The sequence below is a fragment of the Mesocricetus auratus genome, unplaced genomic scaffold (genome assembly GCF_017639785.1).
Source record: "Mesocricetus auratus isolate SY011 unplaced genomic scaffold, BCM_Maur_2.0 Super-Scaffold_100003, whole genome shotgun sequence".
Taxonomy (NCBI): Eukaryota; Metazoa; Chordata; class Mammalia; order Rodentia; family Cricetidae; genus Mesocricetus; species Mesocricetus auratus.
This window is the reverse complement of record NW_024429188.1, coordinates 54708989-54732668: the sequence shown is the minus strand read 5'-3', so window position 1 is coordinate 54732668 and position 23680 is coordinate 54708989. Positions and strand designations below refer to the sequence as shown.

The following is a 23680-nucleotide window of genomic DNA, read 5'->3' as shown; positions in this document are numbered from 1 at the left end:
AAGCACCACATACTTTTTAAGACCCCACTTGAGACATAATTTACATACCATAAATTTCACCATTGGGTAATGAATCCACGGCCTTTTGAGAGGTAGAGAAGTATTTTAACCATTGAGATACATCTCCACCTCAAGTTCACTTTTTTAAAATGTGAATTTAAGGCCAGCAAGATGGTCCAGTGAATAAGGCTTGCCACTCAATCTGGGTGATCTGACTTTGATCTCTGGAATCCACGGAAAGGTGAAAGGAAGCAGTGACTCCGCAAAGGTGTCCTCTGACCCCCACACATGGATGAGGGTACCCACACCTATACACATGAATACCCACAGCACCCACACACTAATGAAAACTGTTCACTTAGATGGCTTTCTATATACCTACAAAGTTGTTCGGCCATCCCCACAATGTGATACATGCAAGCACACCCCCTGGCTCCACTTCTCTACATCAGTGGAACTAAAACTCTTCTTTGTGCCTCCATAGTTCCACCTGTTCGTCACATTTCACACAGTCACACCACATGTGACCTCTTTTCTCATTAGCTTCTTTCATTCAACATAGTATTTTCTTTTTTCTCTTTTTTTTTGGTTTTTCTTTTTTTATTTTATTTTATTTTCCAGTTTAAATTTAGATAAGAAACAAGGTTGCTTCACAAGTCAGTTCCAGGTCCCTCTCGCTTTCCCTCCCCTCCTCCCGTGCCCTCCCCCAACCCCCCCCCCCCCCGTTATCCCCTCATTCCCCCAGGGAGGGTGAGGCCCTCCATGGGGGTGTCCATAGTCTGTCATTTCATATAGGGCAGGGCCTAGACCCTTCCCCAAGAGTTCAGGGTGAGAGTGCACCTCACATTGTTCTATGGGAGTCCAAAGTCCGTGTGTATATTTGGTTTTTCAAGTCAGGGTTTCTCTGTATTGTTTTTGGAGGCTGTCTGGAACTTGCTCTGTAGACCAGGCTGGCCTCGACCTCACAGAGATTCTCCTGCCTCTGCCTCAGGAGTGCTGGGATTAAAGGCGTGCTCCACCAACGCCCGGCTTCAACATAGTATTTTCAAGATCCATTCAGAGAAAGAGAGAGCATGTGTCCTTACTTTGTTCCTTTTTGTTAGAATACCCACTTTGATAAGTATAGCATATCTTGTTTATTCATTCATAAGTTGATCGGCACTGTATTGTTTCTATTATGGAATTTATAGAAATAATATTGTGAACTGCGGTTTTTTTTTCCTGAAATTCAGGCTGGCCTTGAATTCTCTGTGTAGCTGAGCATAGCACTGAAATGATTCTCTTGCCTCCATTTCCTAAATGCTGACATTACAAACATATGCCATTGCAACAGCTTCTTTTGCTGTTGTTTTGGATGCTATGAACTTTTAATGCACATTTTTTATATCGGGTCTTTCTGCATAGCTCTGGTCATCCTGGAACTGGCTCCGTAGGCCTGGCTGGCCTTGAACTCAGAGATTTACTAGCTTCTGCCTCCCCAGCACTGGGATTAAAAGTGTGCTCCACTACTGCCCAGCTATAATATTTAAGATATTTTTCCAAGTTTTTTGAGACAGAGTTTCTCTGTGTAGCCCTGGCTTTTCAAGAACTCTCTTTGTAGACCAGGTTGGTTTTGAACTCAGAGATCCGCCTGCCTCTTGGGTACAACTTTTATTGTACTGATTTTTCCATTCTTTGGGGTATACAGCGACAGTGTTTAAGTTTTTGAGGAACTGCCAAATTGTTTCCACAAGCACCATATAAGAGTACCAGTAACTCAGCAGGCAGTGGTAGTGCACACCTTTAATCCCAGCAGTCGGGAGGCAGAGGCAGGCAGATCTCTGTGAGTTCGAGGCCAGCCTGGTCTACAGAAAGAATTCCAGGACAAGCTCCAAAGCTACACAGAGAAAGCTTGTCTTGAAAAACAAAACAAAACAAAAAGAAAAAAAGAGAGAAAAAGAGTACCAGTAACTCTACATATTCACCACTAGATTTATATCCATCCTACTGGATAGAAGGAAGGTGCTGTCATATTATGGTTTCAATTTGCATTTTTTAATGATATACGTTTGTGTTGTCTCTATATATTGTGGTAGGTAGATCCTTACTACATATAATTTACAACTATTTTCTCCTTTTCATTGGACTCTCTCTCTCTCTCTCTCTCTCTCTCTCTCTCTCTCTCTCTCTCTCTCTCTCTCTCTCTCTCCTCTCTCTTTCAGACGGGGAATCTGGAATTTTAAATGCAGACCAGGTTGGTCTCAAACTCAGAGAGGTCTGCCTAACTTTGCCTCCAGAGTGCTGGGATTAAAGGTGTGAGCCACCACTGACTGGCCTGACCACAACTTTCTTAATAATGTTCTTTATTGTACAAACATGTTTCACTCTCACAAAGCCTACCTTATATCCTTTTGTTAAACTTGTGTTGTAGGTATCACAACTAAGAAACACTTGTTTAATATAAAGTAACAAATATTGGTATATACATTTTCTTCAGAAATCGCATAGTTTTAAACTTTAGAACCTGGAACAAATATGAGCTAATTTTTGTAGGTATTACTACACTGAAGTGACTACACTGATTTTTCTGCATATGAATATCCAATACTTGCTTTGGTTCCTACACTGTACTGTCTGAGTACCAGTGTCAACAACTGATAGCAGATCTATGGGCTTATTAGTTTCAATTCTCAATTCTATTCCATTGATGTTTATAAGCACTTTTATGTCAGTATCATAGACTCCTCCTGATAGTTGCTTCTATTAGTAAGGATTGAGCATCGGAAGTGTGAGTCTTCCTAATTTATCCTTTTTTCCAAGATGGTCTGGCTATTCTCGGCTCCATGTATGAATCATGTAGTTTCTGCCAAAATTCCTGCTGGAATTTGGCTACAGATTTTATGCCGTGTAGATTAGTCCAGGTGTATTGTCATTTTACTATTATGTCTTCCAAACCATGGACATGACATGCTTTTTTATTTCTTTAGGTGTTCTTTAATTTCATTCAATGCTGATTTACAGTTTTTAGTGCACCAGCATTACATTTATTTTGTTAAATATATTCTCAAATATTTTATTCCTTTAGATACTGTAAATTGGAATAGTTTTCATTTTAGATTCTTTACTGCTAGGGTACAAAACTATACCTTTTACCTTGGTGATGTATCATGCATGCTTGCCCTGCTCATTCATTTGCTCTAATAATGTATTTCATAAATTCCTTAAGATTTTTGCTACTTAGCCAGGCAGTGGTGGTATACACCTTTAATCCCAGCACTCGGGAGGTAGAGGCAGGCGGATCTCTTACTTCGGGACCAGCCTGGTCTACAAGTGCAAGTTCCAGGACAGCCTCCAAAGCCACAGAGAAACCCTGTCTTGAAACCCCCCCCAAAAAAGATTTTTGCTCTTTAATATCATAAAGGCTAAAAAAAGAGATACTTGTCGGGCGTTGGTGGGGCACGCCTTTAATCCCAGCACTCGGGAGGAAGAGGTGGGAGGATCTCTGTGAGTTTGAGGCCAGCCTGGTCTACAGAGTGAATCCCAGGACAGCCTCCAAAACAATACAGAGAAACCCTGTCTCAAAGACAGACAGAGAGAGAGAGAGAGAGAGAGAGAGAGAGAGAGAGAGAGAGAGAGAGAGAGAGAGAGAGAGAGAGAGAGAGAGAGACTTGCCGGGCACTGGTGGCACGAGCCTTTAATCCCAGCACTCGGGAGGCAGGAGAGGCAAGAGGATCTATGTGAGCTCGAGGGCAGCCTGTTCTCCAGAGCAAGTTCCAGGACAGCCTTCCAAAACATTACAGAAAAACCCTATCTCGAGAAAAAAAAGAGATACTTTTTTTTCTTTTCCACACCAGATTTATTTTCCTCCTTTTCTTGCCTAATTGGACATGTAAGACCTCTGGGACAAGGGTGAACAGGAATAGAGAAAAGGCCACAGATGTAGTTGGACTTGCTGAGTATTTGCCTAGTTTTCATGAGACTCTTGGTTTGAGCACCAGCACCAAATAAACAAGTATGGTGGTACATGCTACTAATTCCAGCCCTTGGGAAGTGGAGGCTGGAGGATGAGCAGTTCTAAGTCAGCCTTGGCTGCATAGGAAGCTCAAGGAGAGTCTGAGTTACAGGAGGTCCTGTCTGAAAGAGAAGAACTTCTCCCTTAAACTGGTCTCCTGATTATAAGAGGGTAGTGCTCAGCTTTTCACAATGAACTCTGACACCTGCTACGGCTCGATGAAGTTCCCTCCTTAATCTCGTTTGCGGTAAGCATTAGAAACGGTGGTGAATTTGGCAAAATGTTCTGTGTTAATGTGTGTTCTGCCTCTGTGAAAAATGTATGAGATAAAACAAGAAGAAAAGGGTTTTTTTTTTGGCTCGGGCTTTGAGAGATTTTAGTGCATGGTTGCTTAGTTCCATGGATATGAGACTCTGATGGCATTGTAAATCACGGTTTGAGTGTGTCGCAGAGGAAATGTGTTCACCTCACTCTGAGTAGAAAGCAAAGAGAGCAGAAGGGGAGGATTCTGAGTTCTGATACTTTCTTCAAGATCATGCCCTCATTGATCTGACCCCACCTTCTATTGTTTATTTTTGTATTTGTGCATAATCACTGCACAAAATGGTGGCTTTTGCTGCAATATTTTCATGTATGTATACCATGTACTTTACTCACATTCCTTGCCTTATTGATTTTCTAGTCCACAAACAGTCCTACCTCTACCTAATGCCATATGTATACACATATATCAACATACACATGTATGTATGTAATATAGATTCTTCACAGAAGAGAAAATGTGATATTTGTCTATCTGTGTCTGGCACATTTGGTTTAATATAATGCTTTCTCTCTCTATTTTCATTTGTTTCCTTGAAAATAATGTAATCTTCTTCTTCTCAGGGAGGTAATACTCCACTGTTAGAAGAAGCAGATAACCCTTAAATCAGTTAGCTACTGCTGATGAGATGGCTCATCAAGTAAAAACACTTGTTCTACAAGCCTTAACTGAATTTCATTCTTTCTTTCATTGTTTCCAAAAGAGGGTTTCTCTGTGTGTAGCCCTGGCTCTCCTGGAACTCACTCTGCAGATCAGGCTGGCCTCGAACTCACAGAGATCTGCCTACCTCTGCCTCCCAAATGCTGGGATTAAAGGCTTGTACCACCACTGCCTGGTTTGAATGTGATTTCTTCCACAATGTAGAAACTGAACTTACTTTGTAAAGTTTTCTTCTGAACTCTACATGTTAATAAATACAAATAAATAAAAGTCATGCAAAAAGAATGAATCCTGTAGCTGGGCCTGTTGGTGCAAGCTTGTAATCTCAGCTACTACAGAGTCCAAGGTAGAAGATTGGAATTCCAAAGCTTGCCAAATGCACCCGTCTCCGGGTATGCTCAGCATTTGGCAAGTACAGACAGAAAACTTAGAAGTTCAAGGTCACCTTCAGGTACACAGTGAATTCAAAACCAGCCCTGGATACAAACTAACAAACAGCAAACACCCCAGATAGTCCAAGGCCTACATAGGCAACTTAGTGAGACTTTGTATCAAACAATAATAAAACAAAACAAAACAAACAACAGAGATGTAGATCAACACTAAAGTACTTTCCTAGTATTTGGAGGAGCTTGGATTTAGATTTAATTCACAGTACTGAAAGAGAAGGAGGTAAGAGAAAGAGAAAGACTAAGAAACAAAGTGTCTTATATTCATCTTCAAGAAATCTGTGATATTTTGCTACAATATTTCTGTGTGAAAAAGTTTCTGCTATGGTGCATGTTAAGTGCCTTGTTATGAGAGGACATTAAATTTGTATCTCAAGGTAGAGCATGCCTATAATTCTAGAACTCAAATGGTGGAAGGGAAATGATTGAATGTTTGAACCTGGCTATTCAGGAAGACTTTGTCTCAAACTAAAAAGGCAAATAAACTGTGTATCGATAGATAGGAAGAGCATAGTCTGTATAGAAATTGGATTTAAGCATCCACTCGAGGTGCTGGAATACTCCACATGAATAACAGACGAAACTATTTTGCTGTCTAGATTCTGTTGTTTTTCACCTGGGAAAATATCTAATGTGGATCTGCTAATAACAAACTGTTTCAGTTTTTATTTATCAGGAAATATCTGCATTTCACCTTTGTTTTTAAAGTTAGCTTTGCTGAATACAGGATTTTTGTTCGATGAGTTCATTCTTGGGTTACAATATATACGCAGTGCTATTACTGGGTCTCTGTTGTTTTTAATAAGAAATTATATCTTAATTTTCTCTGATTAGTGATGCAGCAGTTTTTGTCAAGACTTTGGCTTTTTTATTTTCAATATTTTTAACATACTAGTGGACACTATTACATTGCAATTCACCGAGTTTCCTGTGTGTATAAGTTTATTTTTATTATTTTTTCATTTATTTATTTTTCAAGACAGGATGTCTCTGTAGACCAGGCTGGCCTCTAACTCACAGAGATCCGCCTGCCTCTGCCTCTGGTATAAGTTTATTTTTAAACAAAGGCTTCTAATATTGTTGCATTGTCTCTTCAAAATATTTCATTATGTTTTCTCTCATTCTTTAAGTGTGTGTGTGTGTGTGTGTGTGTGTGTGTGTGTCTCATGTTATGGTGACCTCACAACTATAAAATTATTTTGTTGCTATTTAAATGTAACTTGGCTGGTTTTGAATTATAATGTAAATATCTGATATGCAACCCCCCAAAAGAGATAATGACTCATAGGTAGAGACTACTGCTTTAGATCAATAATTAATATTTTGCTTTCCTTGTTCCTATTTGTGATTGTTCTTTTTTGGTGAATTTTAAATTTTAGTGATTATTTTGCATGCTAAATGAGAAATCTACTAACTGAGCCATATCCTGGTTTCATGAAATATGATTTTAATTCTGTTTACATTTTATTTATTTTCTATGTATTGTACTCCTACAAGCACATACCATGGCACATGTGTTCAAGTCAGAGGCCAACTTTCAGGAGTCAGCACCTCTCCTACCCTGTGGATCTGAGGATCCAACTCAGGCTGTCAGGGTTGGTTGCAGGTGCTCTCAATGATCCTGAAACGGTGGTTTTAAAGAGGACAATAAGTTCAATCCCTGGAACCCACAGAAAAGTGGGAGGAGAGAACCAACTCCACAAAGTTGGCCTCTGATGGTCACATGCAGATAGGCCCATGCACACACACCTTGCACCAAGTACAAACGCATACATACAAGCATACACTAATGGTAAATAAGATTTATTTAAAAATAAAGATGGGGGCTGGAGACACGGCTCAGAGGTTAAGAGCACTGGCAGCTCTTCCAGAGGTCCTGAGTTCAACTCCCAGCAACCACATGGAGGCTCACAACAATCTGTAATGACATCTGGTGCCCTCTTCTGGCAGGCAGGCAAACAGAATGCTGTATCCACAATAAGTAGATTTACATTAACAATGTAAATAAAAAAAAAATAAAATGGTGGTACACGCCTTTAATCCCAGCACTTGGGAGACAGAGGCAGGCAGATATTTGTGAGTTCCAGGCCAGCTTGGTCTACAAGAGCTAGTTACAGAACAGCCTCCAAAGCTACAGAGAAACACTGTCTCTAAAAAATACCCCCCAAATTAAATAAATCAATAAAGATGATAGCTGGGTGATGGTGGTGGTACTACACACCTTTAATCCCAGCACTGGAAGGCTGAGGCAGGCAGATCTCTGATTTGGAGGCTAGCCTGGAATACAGAGTGTTCGTATACCAGTACAGCCAGGTCTACACAGAGAAAACTTGTTTTGGAAAAAAAAACAAAGCTGGGCAGTGGTGGCATACATCCTTAATCTCAGCACTGGGGAGGCAGAGACAGGAGGATCTCTGTCAGTTCCAGGCCAGTCTGGTCTACAGAGGGAGTTCCCTGGACAGGCCCCAGAGCTACAGAGAGACCCTGTTTTGAAAAAACAAAAAAGAAAATGTAAAAGGGATTCTCTCCCAGAGCATTGAGAGGGAGCAAAAACTCTGCCACAGGCTGATTTTACATTTCTGGCTCTCGTGTATAAAAGAAAAACTCTGTTCTCTTAAACCCTCTGGATTAGAAGTTGTTATGGTAGCCCCAGGAAACTCATGCTTCTTCCGAGTAAACCTTTTTTATTAAGATTCTTTTTTTACATATATTTACTGTGTTTGTGGGTGGGTGGGGAGTGTATGCCAGGGCAAGAATGTGGATGTCAGAGAACAACTTGAGGGAGTCTGTTCTCCCCTTCACTGTATGAGTCCTGGGGACTGAACTCAGGTTGTCAGGCTTGGTGGCAAGCACCTTTACCCACTGAGCCATTTGCTGGCTGTCTTAGTTTTCTTCCTTCTTTTTTTGAGGTATTTTCATGCAGGCAGGTTGGTCTCACAATCACTGGGTAGCCAAAGATGGTGCTGAACTCTTAATCCTCCTACCTCAAATTCTCAAGTGCAAGGATTATAAGAACACATTGCCTGGCAACATTTCATATTTTTCTACATTAATCCGTTTTTACTGTAACAGATGAGAATTTGCCTCCTCTCCTAATGAAAACTTTGAAATTAAAAAATTTTAAAGACGGATAGCAACATGGCTCAGTGGGTGAATGCACTTGCTGCCAAGCCTGACAATCTGTATTCAGTACTGGAACCCACATAATGGAGGGAGACAATCAAGTCGCACATGCTGCTTTCTGACCTGCACATGTACACACACACACACACACACACACACACACACACACACACACACACACACACACACACATACACACACACACACACACACTCACACACACATACATGTTGGGGGTGAGAAAAATAGCCACATATTTAAGACTGGTGACCCTGTGTTATGAAATACTTCAAAGTGTCTGATTAATTACCATTAGTTCTGAACAATGAATACTTTTTTTGGAAATATACACATTTCAAAAATTCCCTTCTTGCCTACTTACATCAGAAAATATGTACTAGTTCACCAGATTCTTGATTATCATCTCCAAAAGTCACCCTAACTGACTGCTCTGTGGAAATGGATTTAGGCCTTTAAATATCTTTCCTTTTGTCAGTTCACTTTGTCAATAGAAAACATTAGAAGCAATGCAAGACATTTTGCTTCCTGAAGTGTTCATCGGGTACTCTATGACTGAAATCAATGAAGAGCTCTCTCCAGTCCCCCTCTCTCTATATATAGGGCATCAGTGTTTCTCAGACTGGCTTTCAATTTAGCCATGTAGCCCAGTCTACTTCTGAACTAAGGATCCTTCTGCCTCAGCCTCCCTAGTGCTGGAATTATAGGTGTATCAGAACACACAGGCTAATCTTTATTTTCTTTACTACTAATCCACTATCACTTCAAACTCCTATTAAAATAATTATTTCTAGGTGACATTCCCCCCATATACACAAGAGACCAAAAAAATTTTAAAAATAATTTTTAGACAAAGTAATTTCTTACCTTAAACGTCTGTAAATTTGTGGGGGTTTAATCTCCTAACTTCATCCAAATCAATAGTTAAGTGAGCACAGGGACAATTATGTCACATACCTTTTGAAATAGAACACAAATATATTCTCACATGACTTCTACAGAAATTGTATAAGTTAAGTAAGTAATGGCAAGTATTGTTTATTCTTATACTTTACACATAAGGAATACAAATAATATGAGTGTTCTAAAGTCATAGAGTAGTCATTTTTATTATCCTAAGTCACTGTAAGAATTACATGAGCTATAACAGGTAACATGTGTGGTAATGACTTGGTAAAGGTTAACTGTTAATTATATTATATTGAACTATAAAAATTATTATTTCAATAAACCCCTTAGAATGATTTTCTGAGGTTTCATATTTCTTTTATCTGCTTTTCCAAATAATGTTCATACCAAAGATAAGCATGGCATTTCACAGTTACCTTGTATTGTTATTAATTTCTGTATAAAAGAAACGGGCAGAAAGAGTTGACAGGGACATACTAAGTTTATGTTAACTTAATGGAATTCTAGGCCCACTGTGGTACTGGCTGAGCTTCCTATATCAGAAGACCAAACTCTCATTTAGAAGGTGAACCTTCACATTTGAATATTTTCAAGTGCAAATAATGTATACATTTCAAAGAAGTTTTATCCCATCAGGTTTAGCTTCAATGAATTCTTATTTCAAAGTATACAATGGGCAAAGAACATTAAAAGAAAGTGGGTAAGTGAACCAGTTTACTACATCTGTGTCTATTATACAATTCCTTGGATTGCTGAATATTTTACCCATCACCAAAAGTCAATGCTGTGCTATGAGTGGAGGCTACACGTAAAATAATTGTAGTCTAAAACCTGTAGAAAACAAGTTTGTAAACTAGCAGTGTGATTTATGCCTGTGATTTCAGTCCCAGGGAAGTGAGGCAGGAGGATTGTCATTGAACTCCAGGTGAGTCTTGGCTAAATAGTGAGAGCACGTCAGAAAATATCACAAAACAAAACAAACATTCATTTCTATCCAAATTCGAGTGGATATTTAAGAACTTTTTAAATGTTTTGGCAGTGTTTCAAAACAGAGTTCAAACTTAATCTACAGGAATGGAGAAAATATATTGAACATTTCAGAAGCTGGAAACGGCTTCCTGGTTAAAGTGTCAATTCCTCACGCAAAACTTATCAGAATCAAGGGGGATATTTTAAGTGGTTTTTCTACAAGAATATTATCTCCGTACTCCGGTCATCAGGTAAGTACAGCACTTTCATTTGGTGCAGTGTTCCTCCTTTGGACACAAAATCTTTAGTGGCCAGCGTCATTTCTTTGAGGGTAGAGACAGAACAAACAAATTAAACCCTTTCGGTGACCTAAAGTAGTTAGTTAGTTCAAGTTAGTCCATCACAAGTTTCTCACGAAAGATTCCCTCACCGGAAAGGGTCCGATCGCTCTCACAGGAAGGGTAAGCAACTCCGGCGCTATGGGACGCCAACGCCACCACAGAGTTTTACAGGGGTTGCCAGAGCGTCTGCAGGCTTTTAGCACCTCTTCCTCCTTCCCTGGGCAGTAACTAGGCAACCTCAGGCCCGCTTAGGCGGCTGGAGCTCGTTGTCGGCCTTAGTGCCTCTAGTGGCGAGCCGTGAGCACTGCAGGCTGCTCCCTCCCGTTTCCCCCGTTTCCGTGACTCCACCCCCCTTTGCCCCCGCCCACCCCTCAGCGACTTCGGCTCCTCCCTCTCCTTCTCTCTTGCTCTCCTTCCTCCTCCGCCTCCTCGGCTCTTGGGCTAGAATATCTATGGGTCGAAACGTGATGCGATGAATCCGAGAGAGACCGAAACTGGGACGAGGAGTGCGGCGGAAGCGGCGGGACTCCCAAGCATGGGGGCTTCACCACAATAGAGGCAGCGCCCCCACCCGCCCCCGCCAACCCTCCGGAGCGAAGCCCCCAAACCCCCTCGGGAAAAGGATGGCGGCGGCACCTACCCAGATCGAAGCCGGTGGGTAGCTGAGCCGGGGGCTAAAGGGACGGGGGCTTTGCGCGACGGCTGTCAGAATTTTTTTTAAAAGCTTGTATCTCTCTTCCTTGCCTCTCTCTCAACATCTCCCCCCCACCCCCCACCCCTTCTTTAGAGCTGTATTACCTGATCGCTAGGTTCTTGCAGTCCGGACCCTGTAACAAATCCGCTCAGGTGAGAGGGAGAAGGATATCTGGGAGTGTTGGGAAATGGTCCCAATGGGGAAATTGAGGCACCGGGTGAGCAGTGCAGTGGAGGGTGAGGGAAAGGCCGGCCTCGATTAGTCCTACAGTCAGCGGCTGTGTTGGAAGCGGGGTGGGAGGAATGGGTTGGCGCCCCAGTCTGCTCCTCACACCCGTGTTTCCCTCTTCCTCAGGTGCTAGTGCAAGAGCTCGAGGAGCATCAGGTATGGACCCCTTTTGGGAAGCGCTGGGGAGGGCTGGGGAGAAACTGGAAGAAGGGTAAGGGAGGGCAGGGGCCGAGGGCAGGGGCCCGGAGGGAGCCTTCGAGCTGGACACTCCAGGCTGTTGTCACTTGGGGTAAGCTGTGTTCTTTCTCAGAAGGGGCGGACAACGCAGTGGTCTTAACTCGTTGCCTTTTCTTCCTGCGGGAGGTGTTTTTTCAGGGTTTCCTTCCCTTTGGCCTGCCCCCCACCCCCCCACCCCGGCACGGCGGCAGTAGCTGTAGGGACTGGGGAAATGATAGTGCTTAAGGGTCTAGGACTGGACTCCGGGCTGGGTTCCCCTGATGGGGAGTAGAGGCTTTTCCTTCACCCCCCCTTTTCTTTTCCTCTGGCCCCCAGCTGATTCCGCGCCGCTTAGACTGGGAGGGGAAAGAGCACCGAAGAAGCTTCGAGGATCTGGTTAGTAAACTTTTCATTTCAACTTAGCCCAACTCTTTCTCCACTCCCTCCCCACCTTGTGCCCCCAACCCGCCCCTGACCCTTCAGCCCGCAAGGCTCCCGGAGCCTGCTGTTTGGTGTTCGAACGACTGCCCCTTCCCCCTCCCAGCGTGTTCGAAAGGGTACCTTGCCCTCCTCCAGCCTTGCTTTTTTTCACCCGAAAACTTTGAGGAATGTGAGTTGGTTATCAGAGGTGCTGTGTTGTGGATTACGACTATGTTACAAACATCGGAGAAGGCCCATTGTAGGGGGAGAAGGGACAGAAACCAGGGGGTTATCTTGGGGCACGTACCAAGGACTGACGCTGGCCAATGACAGCGTTGGTAACAGCCCGGAGTTCCGGATTAGTGGAAGAAAACTGGTTTCTGGTTGGTCCTGGCTTGAAATACGGGAACTGAGGCCAGGCTTGGGTGGTTTTTTTTTTCCTCTCGCTCCTCTCTCGCTCTCTCTCTCTTTTCCTCCTTTTTCTTTCTTTCTTTTTTTTTTTCTTTTTAGAGGGGAGGGGAGAAGGGCTCAGAAGGGGAGCTGACTCGTAACTGAGGAAAACGACACAAATAAAGATACTAAGGACCGCCGAGTGAATTCCAAGATTTGCGGTCTTTAGATAATGGACTACTGAATAGAAACATTGTTGTATATTTCGGGTCTTAGAAAATTGCTCATTAATTCATCAGTAAATCGCATTTGTACAAATATGTTTTCACTAAACCAAAACTATGGTTTATGACCTTTTGGGGTAGGTGAACATGGTTTGGGGATTAGGAAACAACAATGGGCATTTAAAAAAAATAGAATATACTTTAGTTAAGGACCAAAGCTATTGGATTGACTGTTGTTTCTCCTGCAAACATAATTTGTAATGTATGTGCACCTTCTGCTCTGCACTGAGACAAAAAGGTGATCCTTTATAATTTGGGAAGGAGGTTCTTCTGTTAGTCACAGATGTAGACTTGTATAATGATAAAAGGAGTGATGATAAAATCTAAATTCAGCTCTTTTTCCTAAAAATAAGATCTAAATGAGAAAAATCAGACAAAGTGGAAAAAAGTTGGAAGGGTAGTAGAATAAATAAAAAATTATGTAAAATTTTCTTGTAATAAGAAAACATGTAAATTGCCATGGTATTCATTTTGATACTTTTTATGTATTACAAGAGTGAAGGCATGTTAATTATTACAGAATCTACTGATTTTTTTCTTAATGTCTTGCAAATAAAAAAATGCTACAATTATAACAAGAGTGAATGCCAACACCAGTACTGACAATGTTTATAATTTCTCAGCTGGCTACAAATTATTTCTGAACACCTCTTACTATTAACTTTTGGTCAGAGTTTTATGTTGTTGTCGTTATTATATATAAGTTCTATTTGTACCACAGAACATAAAACTATTCACTAATATGTGTTTTAGCAGGTATATGTTTGAAAATAGTTTTAATATCTAGATGTATGGACAGTGTTTTTTGTTTGTATTTTTCTCTTTCCAGTTTACAAATGTGTGTGCCAGTAGATCATTTTTGAGCAAATGGCAAAAGGAACCTTAAAAGGAAAAAGTCTATTTTAAAGACTCACACGCCTTTAATCCCAGCACTTGGGAGGCAGAGGCAGGCGGATCTCTGTGAGTTCGAGGCCAGCCTGGTCTACCGAGGGAGTTCCAGCACAGCCTCCAAAACAATACAGAGAAACCCTGTCTCGAAAAACAACAACAACAACAAAAATTCTCCTCACCACACAATTTTTGGGTTTTTTTTTGCGACAGGGTTTCTCTGTAGCTTTTGTAGACTGTACTGGAACACGGCTCTGTAGATCAGGCTGGCCTTGAACTCACAGAGATCTGCCTGGAATTGAAGGCTTGTGCCACCACTGCCCATCCCCACCACACAATTTTAAAGCCAGTTTACTAGTTCTTTTCTTAAATTGTAAATGCAATTTTTTCCAGAATTATGATCTGTGTCTGTTTTCTGCTTTATATTTTTCTGACAGTACTTTTGCATGACTAGTGTTATTTGAATAGCTGTCCTTGTAATGGTAAAATAAAACAATTAGATGTATTTTAGACACTATGATTTGTTCTCCATTTCCAATTGCTCATCTGGTTTGTATTCACTTTTTCACTAATAGTTTTGCATAATTAGATGACCCTTTTTGCTACCTTCTTCCCCAAGAGTCCCTTGAACTTTATTTTCTAAAGTGGATTTATGAATAAGGTCAAAGGACCTCACCAGCTTTGAAGCTTTTGTCATATATTGAAGATCACTCTCCAGAAGTCCAGAGTTGATTTAAATGGGCTTTTACAATTAGTACTAAGGCTTGCTTAGTCCTTAAGAGTTGCCCTTTAAAATTATTGTTAATGCATTTATCTATTTACATGGACTTCATTTTATTCTGTCATATATTTCTGTTTTGTTAGCTTGTTTGAGACAGGGTCACATATTGTTGTGTAGGCTCACCTGGAGTTCGTTATGTAGCCCAGCCTCGCCTCAAACTCAAAGCAGCCCCCTGCTTCAGTCTTTAAAATGCTGGGATTACAGGTATGACCCACCTCATCAATATTTATTTAGTTTTGGTATTTGGTATTGTGAGGTGTTTTTTGGTATTTGGTATTGTGAGTTTTGGTATTTGGTATTGTGAGGTGTTTTTTGGTATTTGGTATTGTGAGTTTTTGTGTAGAATTTGTGATACTGTTGTAGCTTCAAACTTACCTTCCTATTTCTGCAGTGTTCCCAGCAGGCATGTGCCACCATGTGCCTGGGCTATGTGTTCGTAAACTCTCTCTCTCTCTCTCTCTCTCTCTCTCTCTCTCTCTCTCTCTCTCTCTCTCTCTCTCTCTCTCTCACACACACACACACACACACAGGATGAAACCAAGGGTCTCATGCATAAGCTACATTCCAAGACCTTTCATATATATTTAAAATTTTATATGCAGAGGATTTTGTACATTTGACTATATGTATTCAGATAAACTATTTAACCTTGCTTTTTCACTTAATGTTTTATGTTATGTACCTTGTTCTTTTTCTGTATCCCCCATGTCTGCATTTTTCATTCATGAAATTGAAAGCACTAGTTAGCAATTGTATTAGAATTGCATAGGTTGTATTATCCTTATTTAATATATAGAGTACATGAGGCCATGATTATATTAAAATGAATTTATCAAAGTTATATGTTCAAAAAAGATGACATATTCAGTATTGTCTCTAAAAAGAGTGTATGTGTTTATGAAGATAATTGTTATCATTCTAAGAATTATCTTTCTATAAAATATTCAGGTTTTAAAACTTTTGGCAGTATTGGGGATTAAACCAAATGCATCATGCATACAAAGCAAACACTACAACCAAACCACAGCCCTAGCCCTATTAAGAGTGTTTTTATATTTGTCATTTGATTCATAACAACTACTTTAAGACAATATATTAACATTCCAGACATACCTATATTCTTTTCTTACCTTGCCCAGCTTTTGTCTAGTTGCTAACAATAACTTAAATTGGCTACTAGACTAGCAGACTAATTTTTGAGTGCTGGTAGGATAGTTATGGAATGTGTAAGCATGGAATGATTTAAAATCTGCTTTGTGACATACAGTCACAGTTACAAAGAACAGAATGAAGCATGCGAAACCTAAACGCGTGCTCCTCACATCCAATACAGTGCAGCGTCACCACAATAACTGATGTCATGGTAGAGCAGGTAGTCTCAGGAAGCTGTTGTTGCTATTGACTTACTAGAGCCAAGCGCACATTGTTGATCACTTAAACAGATTTTTTAAAATCACTTAACTAGATTTGGGTGTAGACAATGCATGAAGTGATTAACATTTTTCTGCTGATTTATTTGATAATTCTGGAAAAACTGATCTCAGTACAAGTGAAATGGTATTATAAGTGATGATAGGGAGGTAGGAATTTAGATTTCATGAATTCTGCTTACAAAAATTTCCTTGAAGTCTTCCCAGTCTCTCTCCCTGTGTGTGAGGTGTGTGTGTGAATATACGAATTTACGTGCGTTTTCTGTGCATGTGGAGGCCAGAGGTTGATGGGGTATCCTCAGTTGCTCTGTCCTTTTCTTTACTTTTTAGTAAGCACCAGAGTAAAATTTGTTTTTTCTTTTGTTTTTAGTGTATAACATAACTTCATCATTTCCCCTTCTGTCTTCCCTCCAAACCCTCACATATACCCCTTATTTTTCTCTTTCAAATGCCTTATCTCTTTTTTCATTGATTGTTGTTACATGAATATATGTATTTGTATATGCATATATATTCCTAAATATAACCTGCTCACTCTGTATGTTAATTGTGTGTATATGTTTAGGGCTGACCATGTAGTATTGGATAACCAATTGCTGTGCTCTTCCCTGGGGAAGACCATTGCTCTCCTACTCTTGGCATTCCTTATTATTTTTAATAGAATATTCATTCCATACACCTTATTGTTTGAGACAGTATCTCACTGAATCTACAGTTTTAATTCAGCTACACTAGCTGGTCAGAAAACCCCAGGGATTCTCCTGTGTCCATCTCATCATGGCTAGGATTACATGGGTGCTGATGATCTAAGCTAAGGTCCTCCTGATAGTGTGGTAAGCTCTTTACCCACTGAACCATCTTTCCAGCCTGCCTGAAACCGTCTCTGTTATGTTTTTCACATGACTGGTAGTATAATTTGTGTACTTTTGTTTTTCAATTGTTCACTGAATACTTAGGAAACTTTTTGGTAACAAACAGCAATTTAAAGGCAATTTATTGTTTCATGTATATTTGTAAATATTATATTTGTGTATATACTGTCTCACTCTGTCTCTCTCTCTCACACGCACACACACACACACTTTCACTCACACACAGATTATTTAAATTGATAATGAGTTTATTCCCTTCATTGTACCTTCTTTACTGACTTTATAGACTTTCCTTGATTTTTTTTTTTATCTACACTCAGGTTTATAGCCCTTTTAGCAAGCTTCCTTCCCCTCCTCTTTTGTTTGTTGTTTTTAGACAATATTACATTGTAGCTGTAGCTCTGGCTGTTCTGGAACTTGCTGTGTAAACCAGACTGGCCTGGAACTCACCAAGATTTGCCTGCCTCTGCCTCTGCCTTTAGATTAAAGAAATGTACCCCAAACCCAGCCACTTTTAGCTCTTCTTGAAGTGTAGAAACCTAAAGAATGCTTGACCCAAGGAGGGTTGTTTGTGGTTTCTTTTTCCTGGGGCAATCTTTAAACTGGTGGAAAGAAAACAAAAACTGCTATTAATACTGATTAACATTTACAAAGGGGAGTTGTAGGGAGTCTTAACTCCTTGTAACTTGTTCTGCTAATTAGTGCTCTGGAGCCAGACCTGGTGGCGCACCTTTAATCCCATCATTTAGGAGGCAGAGGCAGGTGGATCTGGCCTGCAAAGCAAATTCCAGGACAGCCAGGGCTGTTACACAAGGAAACCCTGTCTGGAAAAAAAAAACCAAAGAGAGAGAAAAAAAGGTTCTTATTAGAGAACCAGTTCCTATTTCCATTTCTGTGCAACTATCCGCCTTCATATTCAGTAACATTTCTTACCTAATTATTTGAAAATCAGACATTCTTATTTCTATAAAGTTGACAAAAGATTTAAGATGTATGTGATTCAATCCTGACTTTTAAGTAAACCTAAATTATTAATTAGAGACCATTTAAGAGACACAGCTCTTTCCTCTAGGGGAAAAAATTGATACTTTTTATTTTTGTTGGGTTCTTTTTGTTTGTTGTTTGTTTGTTTTAGGTTTTTCCAGACAGCATTTCTCTGTGTAGCCCTGGCCCATCCTTCATTGACCAGGCAGGCCTAGAACTCAGAGACTTGCTTGTCCCTGCTTCCTGAGTGCTGGGATTAAAGGTGTATACACCATTGCCTGGCTGTTTTTGCTTCTTTAGGTCTCTGTATGCTCCCCTGGCACTTGAAGTTTTGATTTTTTTCTGTTTACTGGTTTGTTTTCTGCACAGAGACTGTTACTTCTCTTAGGACAGTGGAATCCTTTTGAGGGGTTTGGGGGAGGACATCATGTGTCTCTAGGTTTACTGAACCTGTGGTTATGTACTTTTTTTTTCCAGAGACAGGGTGTCTCTGTGTAGCCCTGGCTATCCTGGAACTCACAGAGATCCACTTGCCTCCACCTCCCAAGTGCTAGGATTAAAGATGTGGGTCACCATTACCTGGCTTATTTAGGGTTTTATAACAAGTATACATAACTGTTAAGTTGGTCAAGGGCCAAAAAATATTTGCCAAGAAAGACATCAACTTACTACTCTGTGCAAAATCTCCCATATAAGAATTGTTTGCTATAAGTAACTCATTTTGTTCAAGAGTATTGGGAAATTTGCATAATTTGTGTCTATGTAAATAGACAGTACCGTGAAGCTTTCATGAAGCTTTTTTTCCCTTTCAGATAATGTATATATTTACATGAGGTATACTTATTAAATAAGCTAATGGGAACGGTAATTATCATCACTGGGACATAAGGATATCGATTTCTATAGATAATATTTTTAGATTGAGTCATCTTATGCTTTGATTTTAGTATTACTTGCATACTTTAATGAAGTATAGTTCTTTATGAGTATGTTTTTGTTGAAGCAAACTGAAGATGTGAACAATAGTACAAAGTATTTCCTTCTCTAAATACAAATCTGAAGCATGATTGCTGTTATTTTGGAACATCGTGATCATTAGCTAACTGCTACCTGTTTTAGTAGATTATAATTAATTTTGACAAAAGCTTACAAAAAATTGACCCAAATTGCTTGGTGTGGTGATACACCTGTTACCACTTTTCTTCTGAGAAAGAAGAGTCTTGCTGTGTAGCTCAGGCTGGCCTGCAACTCAGTATGTAGTGCATGTTGGCTGTTAACTTTTTGTAATCCTCTTGCTTCAGCCTCCTAGGGCTGGAATTTTAGGCATGTGCCTCTTTGCTAGGCACTAGTAGTTCAGCTATTTTTCTTCTTTTTTTCTATGAGATAAGATCTCACTATGTATCCTGAGAGGGCCTGGAACTTGCTGTGTGTGCCTGGAATTTGCTGTGTGGGTCTGCAACTTGCTATGTAGGCCAGGTTGGCCAAGAACTCACAGAACAGAGATCTGCCTGCATCTGCCTCAGATTATTGATTATTTTCTTAACCAGTTAATTCTCAGTGCTTAATAAATGAAGTCAGAGAATTTACACATCACTTGGTTTTTATTTTTAACATGATTTGATAAAGATCTGTAAATTAGAGGCTTGTGCTATGTGAGTGCTATGACAACATTTAAATATGCTTATTGTATCTGTTTCTTTTTTAATGATTTATTTGAATTACTTTTAAGTGTGTTTGTGTGTAGGGTAGAGGTATTAGGTTTTCTGGTATTACAAGCAGTATGTGCTGTTAGCCACTGAGACATCTCTCTAGCCCCATTATGCCTGTTTCTTAAAATTGGTTCAAATATTAAATACTTATTTTTAATTTTCTTAATTTCATATTTTAAAATACTTTTGCTCTCTGATGGAATAAGTTGGTACCTTAGAACTAAGTGTTCTTTTTCTTGTGTGTTATTTATGATTTTTAGGTGGCAGCCAATGCACACATTCCTCCAGACTACCTCCTTAAAATTTGTGAGAGGATTGGTCCCTTATTAGATAAGGAGATCCCTCAGAGCGTTCCTGGGGTACAGACATTACTAGGTGTTGGTCGGCAGTCTCTGTTACGGGATGCCAAAGGTAAGGATATTTTTAGATACTTAACACTGTTAAAGAGGAAGATTCAGAGATCAGTGTAGTTTCAAATGAATAGTTACATGCCTTTAAAATGCTTTTAAAGTTTGTATGCACTTGCTGGATTTTAATAATTTTCTAAATGTACAAGTGACTTTCTTATTTTTTTTTTGGTATTGGAGGTAGGGTTTCTCAACCTTGGCTGTCCTGGAACTTACTTGTCTGGGCCACCACCTGGCTACAAGAGAATTTCTAAATGTGTAAAATCAAGTCCTTTTGTGTTGAGACTTGAAAAATGTTTGTTTGCTCGTTTGTTTGTTTCCTTAACTAACTTTTGGTCTTTTTATATAGACTGTAAAAGTACACTATGGAATGGGTCTGCTTTTGCAGCTCTACACAGAGGCAGACCTCCAGAACTACCTGTAAATTATGTGAAACCTCCAAATGTGGGTAAGTAATATCATGCAAGTTATAAATATATTCTTGTTCTTTTTGTTGTTATTTTTGACACAGGGTTTCTCTGTAACAGCTCTGGCTGTCCTGGATCTTGATTCATTCTTAAATTCTTTTGATAGCCAAAAGTAGGCTCCATGATTGAATTTGAAGTATAAACAAACTGTTTACATTCTTAGTTAATTTTTTGAAGATTGGTTTGTGTGTGTGTGTGTGTGTGTGTGTGTGTGTGTGTGTGTACATGTGTCTTTGTATGTGTATACTATATGCCTGAGGGTGCCCCAGGAGACCTGAAGAGAGTGTTGGATCCTCAGAGGCAGGACTATCAGCAGTTGTGAGCCATATAGGTTCTGGGAACTAAACTGGGTCCTCTGGAAGGGCAAGCACTCCTAACCACTAAGTTTCCTCTCCAGCCCTACAAATTTTCTTAATGGGACCATATGCTTCAAAAATAACATTGCATTTGTTTGTGTGTGTTGTGAGTGTGCCTGTGTCGGTGTGTGTGTGTGTGTGTGTGTGTGTGTGTGTGTGTGTGTATGAATATGTACCTGCTACCCCACAAGTATGGAGGTCAGAAAACAACTTTTAGACTTTGGATTTCTTTTACCATCTGGATCTCAGGTGTGAAACCAGGTCAGCAAACGTGGGTGCAGGTGCCTTTACACACCGAGCCACCTCATGGGCCTCACTCAGGGTTATATTTTTAAAGTCATTTTCTACCTAAGCAAATGTCATTTTGTAAAAGATGACCTTTTCTATTTCATTCTTTCTTAGCAGGAACTTGGTTTGTTTTTGAGACAGGATCTCATGTAGTTTAGTCTAACCCCAGTTCACTGTAGCAGAGGGTGACCTTGAACTCCTGATCATTTCTGCTTCCACTTCACAAACGTTGAGATTATAGTAGTTGCCTGCCTTGGAAACATTTGTGAACATGTTGTACGGGGTGGTTTTAGCCATATGGTTTTGTATTTCTATGTCTTTTTATTGACTTTCCACAAAGTTTTACAGGGAACTGTTTAAAGATAGCTTTCAGAAGGAAACAAATGTATGTTCTGTTTATATTTCTTTGCCAAGTTTATAATGATGTTATGTATTTTATATCAGTCATCTTTCTATTTATTGTTGTTTTGTGACATGGTCTTGCTGTTTCCCATACTGGGTTGGAATTTACTGTGTAACCAGGCAGTCCATCTAACTTGTCCTTTGAATCTTGGAATTATAGACATGAACTACTCACTACATACACCTTGCTGCTGTCCTGGAACTCACTTTGTAGACTAAGCTGGCCTCAAACTCAAAGAGATCCACCTACTCAGTGCTAGGATTAAAGGTGTGCACTACCACCATCCAGCTCCTTGTTCTATTTTTTTATGACAAAATATCACCAGTTTATTCAGATGTCCTTAATTATCCTTGGGACATCTCTGACCAAATCACTTTGAAGAATTACTAGTTACTAGTCTACCAATATGTTATATCTCAGTCTAAAACCATGTTGATTAGAACTAGGATTTCCTGGATGGGCGTTGGTGGCCCGCGCCTTTAATCCCATCACTTGGGAGACAGGCAGGCAAATCTCTGTGAGTTCAAGGCCAGCCTGGTCTACAGAGCAAGTTCCAGGACAGCCTCCAAAACAATACAGAGAAACCCTGTCTTGAAAAACCAAAAAAAAGAAACCAAAAAACAAAAGAACTAGGATTTCCCAAGTGGTTGTAAACCAAGGTGCTCGAATGTCATTTGGATTCCATAAAATGACATATTTTTCTATAGTTCCTAGTGCTTATACACTGTGCTTTAAAATTTGAATGTATAAATTTCAGATAAAAAGAATACTTTTTGTTGTTGACTTTAAAAAATGTTTAGACAAGGTCTCATTATATATCTCTGACTTGCATCTGCCTTCCAGGTGCTTGGATTAAGGTATACACCACCTTGCACAACTGCTTGTTGACTTGTTGGCTTTATGAGACAAGGTCTCATACCTAGGGTAGCCTCATGATAATCTTTTTGTTTCTGCCTCTCAAATGCCGGTATTACAGATGTATGCCTCCATGCCTGGTTTAGGAACAGTTTTTCAAAAGGAATGCTATTCTATATACCATAAGTTAGTAGAAATTATTAACCCCTAGAGATTACATAAATTGAGGGTAGAGATTATTTTAAAAGACAGACAAAATCATTGATTAAGCATAAAACTTCGTAAGAGAAATTGGTTATTTAGAAGTGCAGTACTTACAAAACTTTTTCATAGCCTGGATGTTACTTGACAGAATAGATGACTTGGTTAGGTCTTAATGGATTTGTGTTGCTTATTCTATTTTTTTCACTTTGTCAGGGATAGTGTATATACCAGTATTTTTTATTTGAAAATTGATTGAATTGACTTGAAGATTTGTTTTTCTTATGAACTTACTTGTGTTCAAAGATATATGTTGCTCTTTACATGCAGGGTGCTAGGATTAATGATGGTATGTGACACCATGCCAAGCTTTAAATTATTTTATTACTATGGTATTTTAGACAGGGCTTCTCTTTGTGTATGCCCTGGCTATCCTGGAACTCACTTCGTAGACCAGGCTGGCCTCGAACTCACAGCTCATTAGGGTTTTTCTTTTAAGTATATGGTATTTTGTGTCTTATCTAAGAAGTTGTTGCCTAACACCAGATCAAAAAATTTTCAATTTTTCATCCTTAGCCTTCATATAAGCTTTATACTCCACTGTTGAATTGCTGCAGATAAGCTTTGGGGCTTTTCTTTCAAATACCAATGAATACATTACTCAATTTTGGCAAATATTCAGCTATTTATTTATTGGTTTTTTCATACAGGGTTTCTCTGTAGCTTTGGAGCCTGTCCTGGAACTCTCTCTGTAGACCAGGCTGGCCTCAAACTTACAGAAATCCTCCTGTCTCTGCCTCCGAAGTGCTGGGATTAAAGGTGTGCACTACCACCACCCAGCTCGATTTCAGTTTTTATTTGTTAGGTCATAGATACTGCATTTTTCAGTTATTTTTGGCTACACTTTGTGATAATCATTTACTAAATTTGGTGACCTTTAAAAAGATACTTTGAGTTTTTTATGTGGGTGATTATGACAACACAGAAAGATAGGTTTACTGTTATCTCTTTTCCCTTGAATTTTC

General features: G+C 39.7%; 1 protein-coding gene and 1 long non-coding RNA gene across 2 annotated transcripts in view; one reads left to right on the top strand and one right to left on the bottom strand.

The window, feature by feature from the left end:
* LOC121140002 overlaps positions 1 to 11078 on the bottom strand; it is a 152480-nt gene extending 141402 nt beyond the window's left edge. Inside the window, exons 1-2 of the long non-coding RNA XR_005876813.1 lie at positions 10872 to 11078; positions 9431 to 9520 (exon numbers count right to left, since the gene is read on the bottom strand). This is a non-coding gene — a long non-coding RNA (uncharacterized LOC121140002). The remainder of the gene's footprint in view (positions 1 to 9430; positions 9521 to 10871) is intronic.
* A 126-nt stretch (positions 11079 to 11204) lies between these two features.
* Brwd3 (bromodomain and WD repeat domain containing 3) overlaps positions 11205 to 23680 on the top strand; it is a 105418-nt gene continuing 92942 nt past the window's right edge. Inside the window, exons 1-6 of the mRNA XM_040744330.1 lie at positions 11205 to 11436; positions 11570 to 11628; positions 11831 to 11860; positions 12257 to 12316; positions 19939 to 20089; positions 20435 to 20533. Coding sequence (XP_040600264.1) covers positions 11406 to 11436; positions 11570 to 11628; positions 11831 to 11860; positions 12257 to 12316; positions 19939 to 20089; positions 20435 to 20533 — 430 coding nt within the window. The 5' untranslated portion in view covers positions 11205 to 11405. The remainder of the gene's footprint in view (positions 11437 to 11569; positions 11629 to 11830; positions 11861 to 12256; positions 12317 to 19938; positions 20090 to 20434; positions 20534 to 23680) is intronic.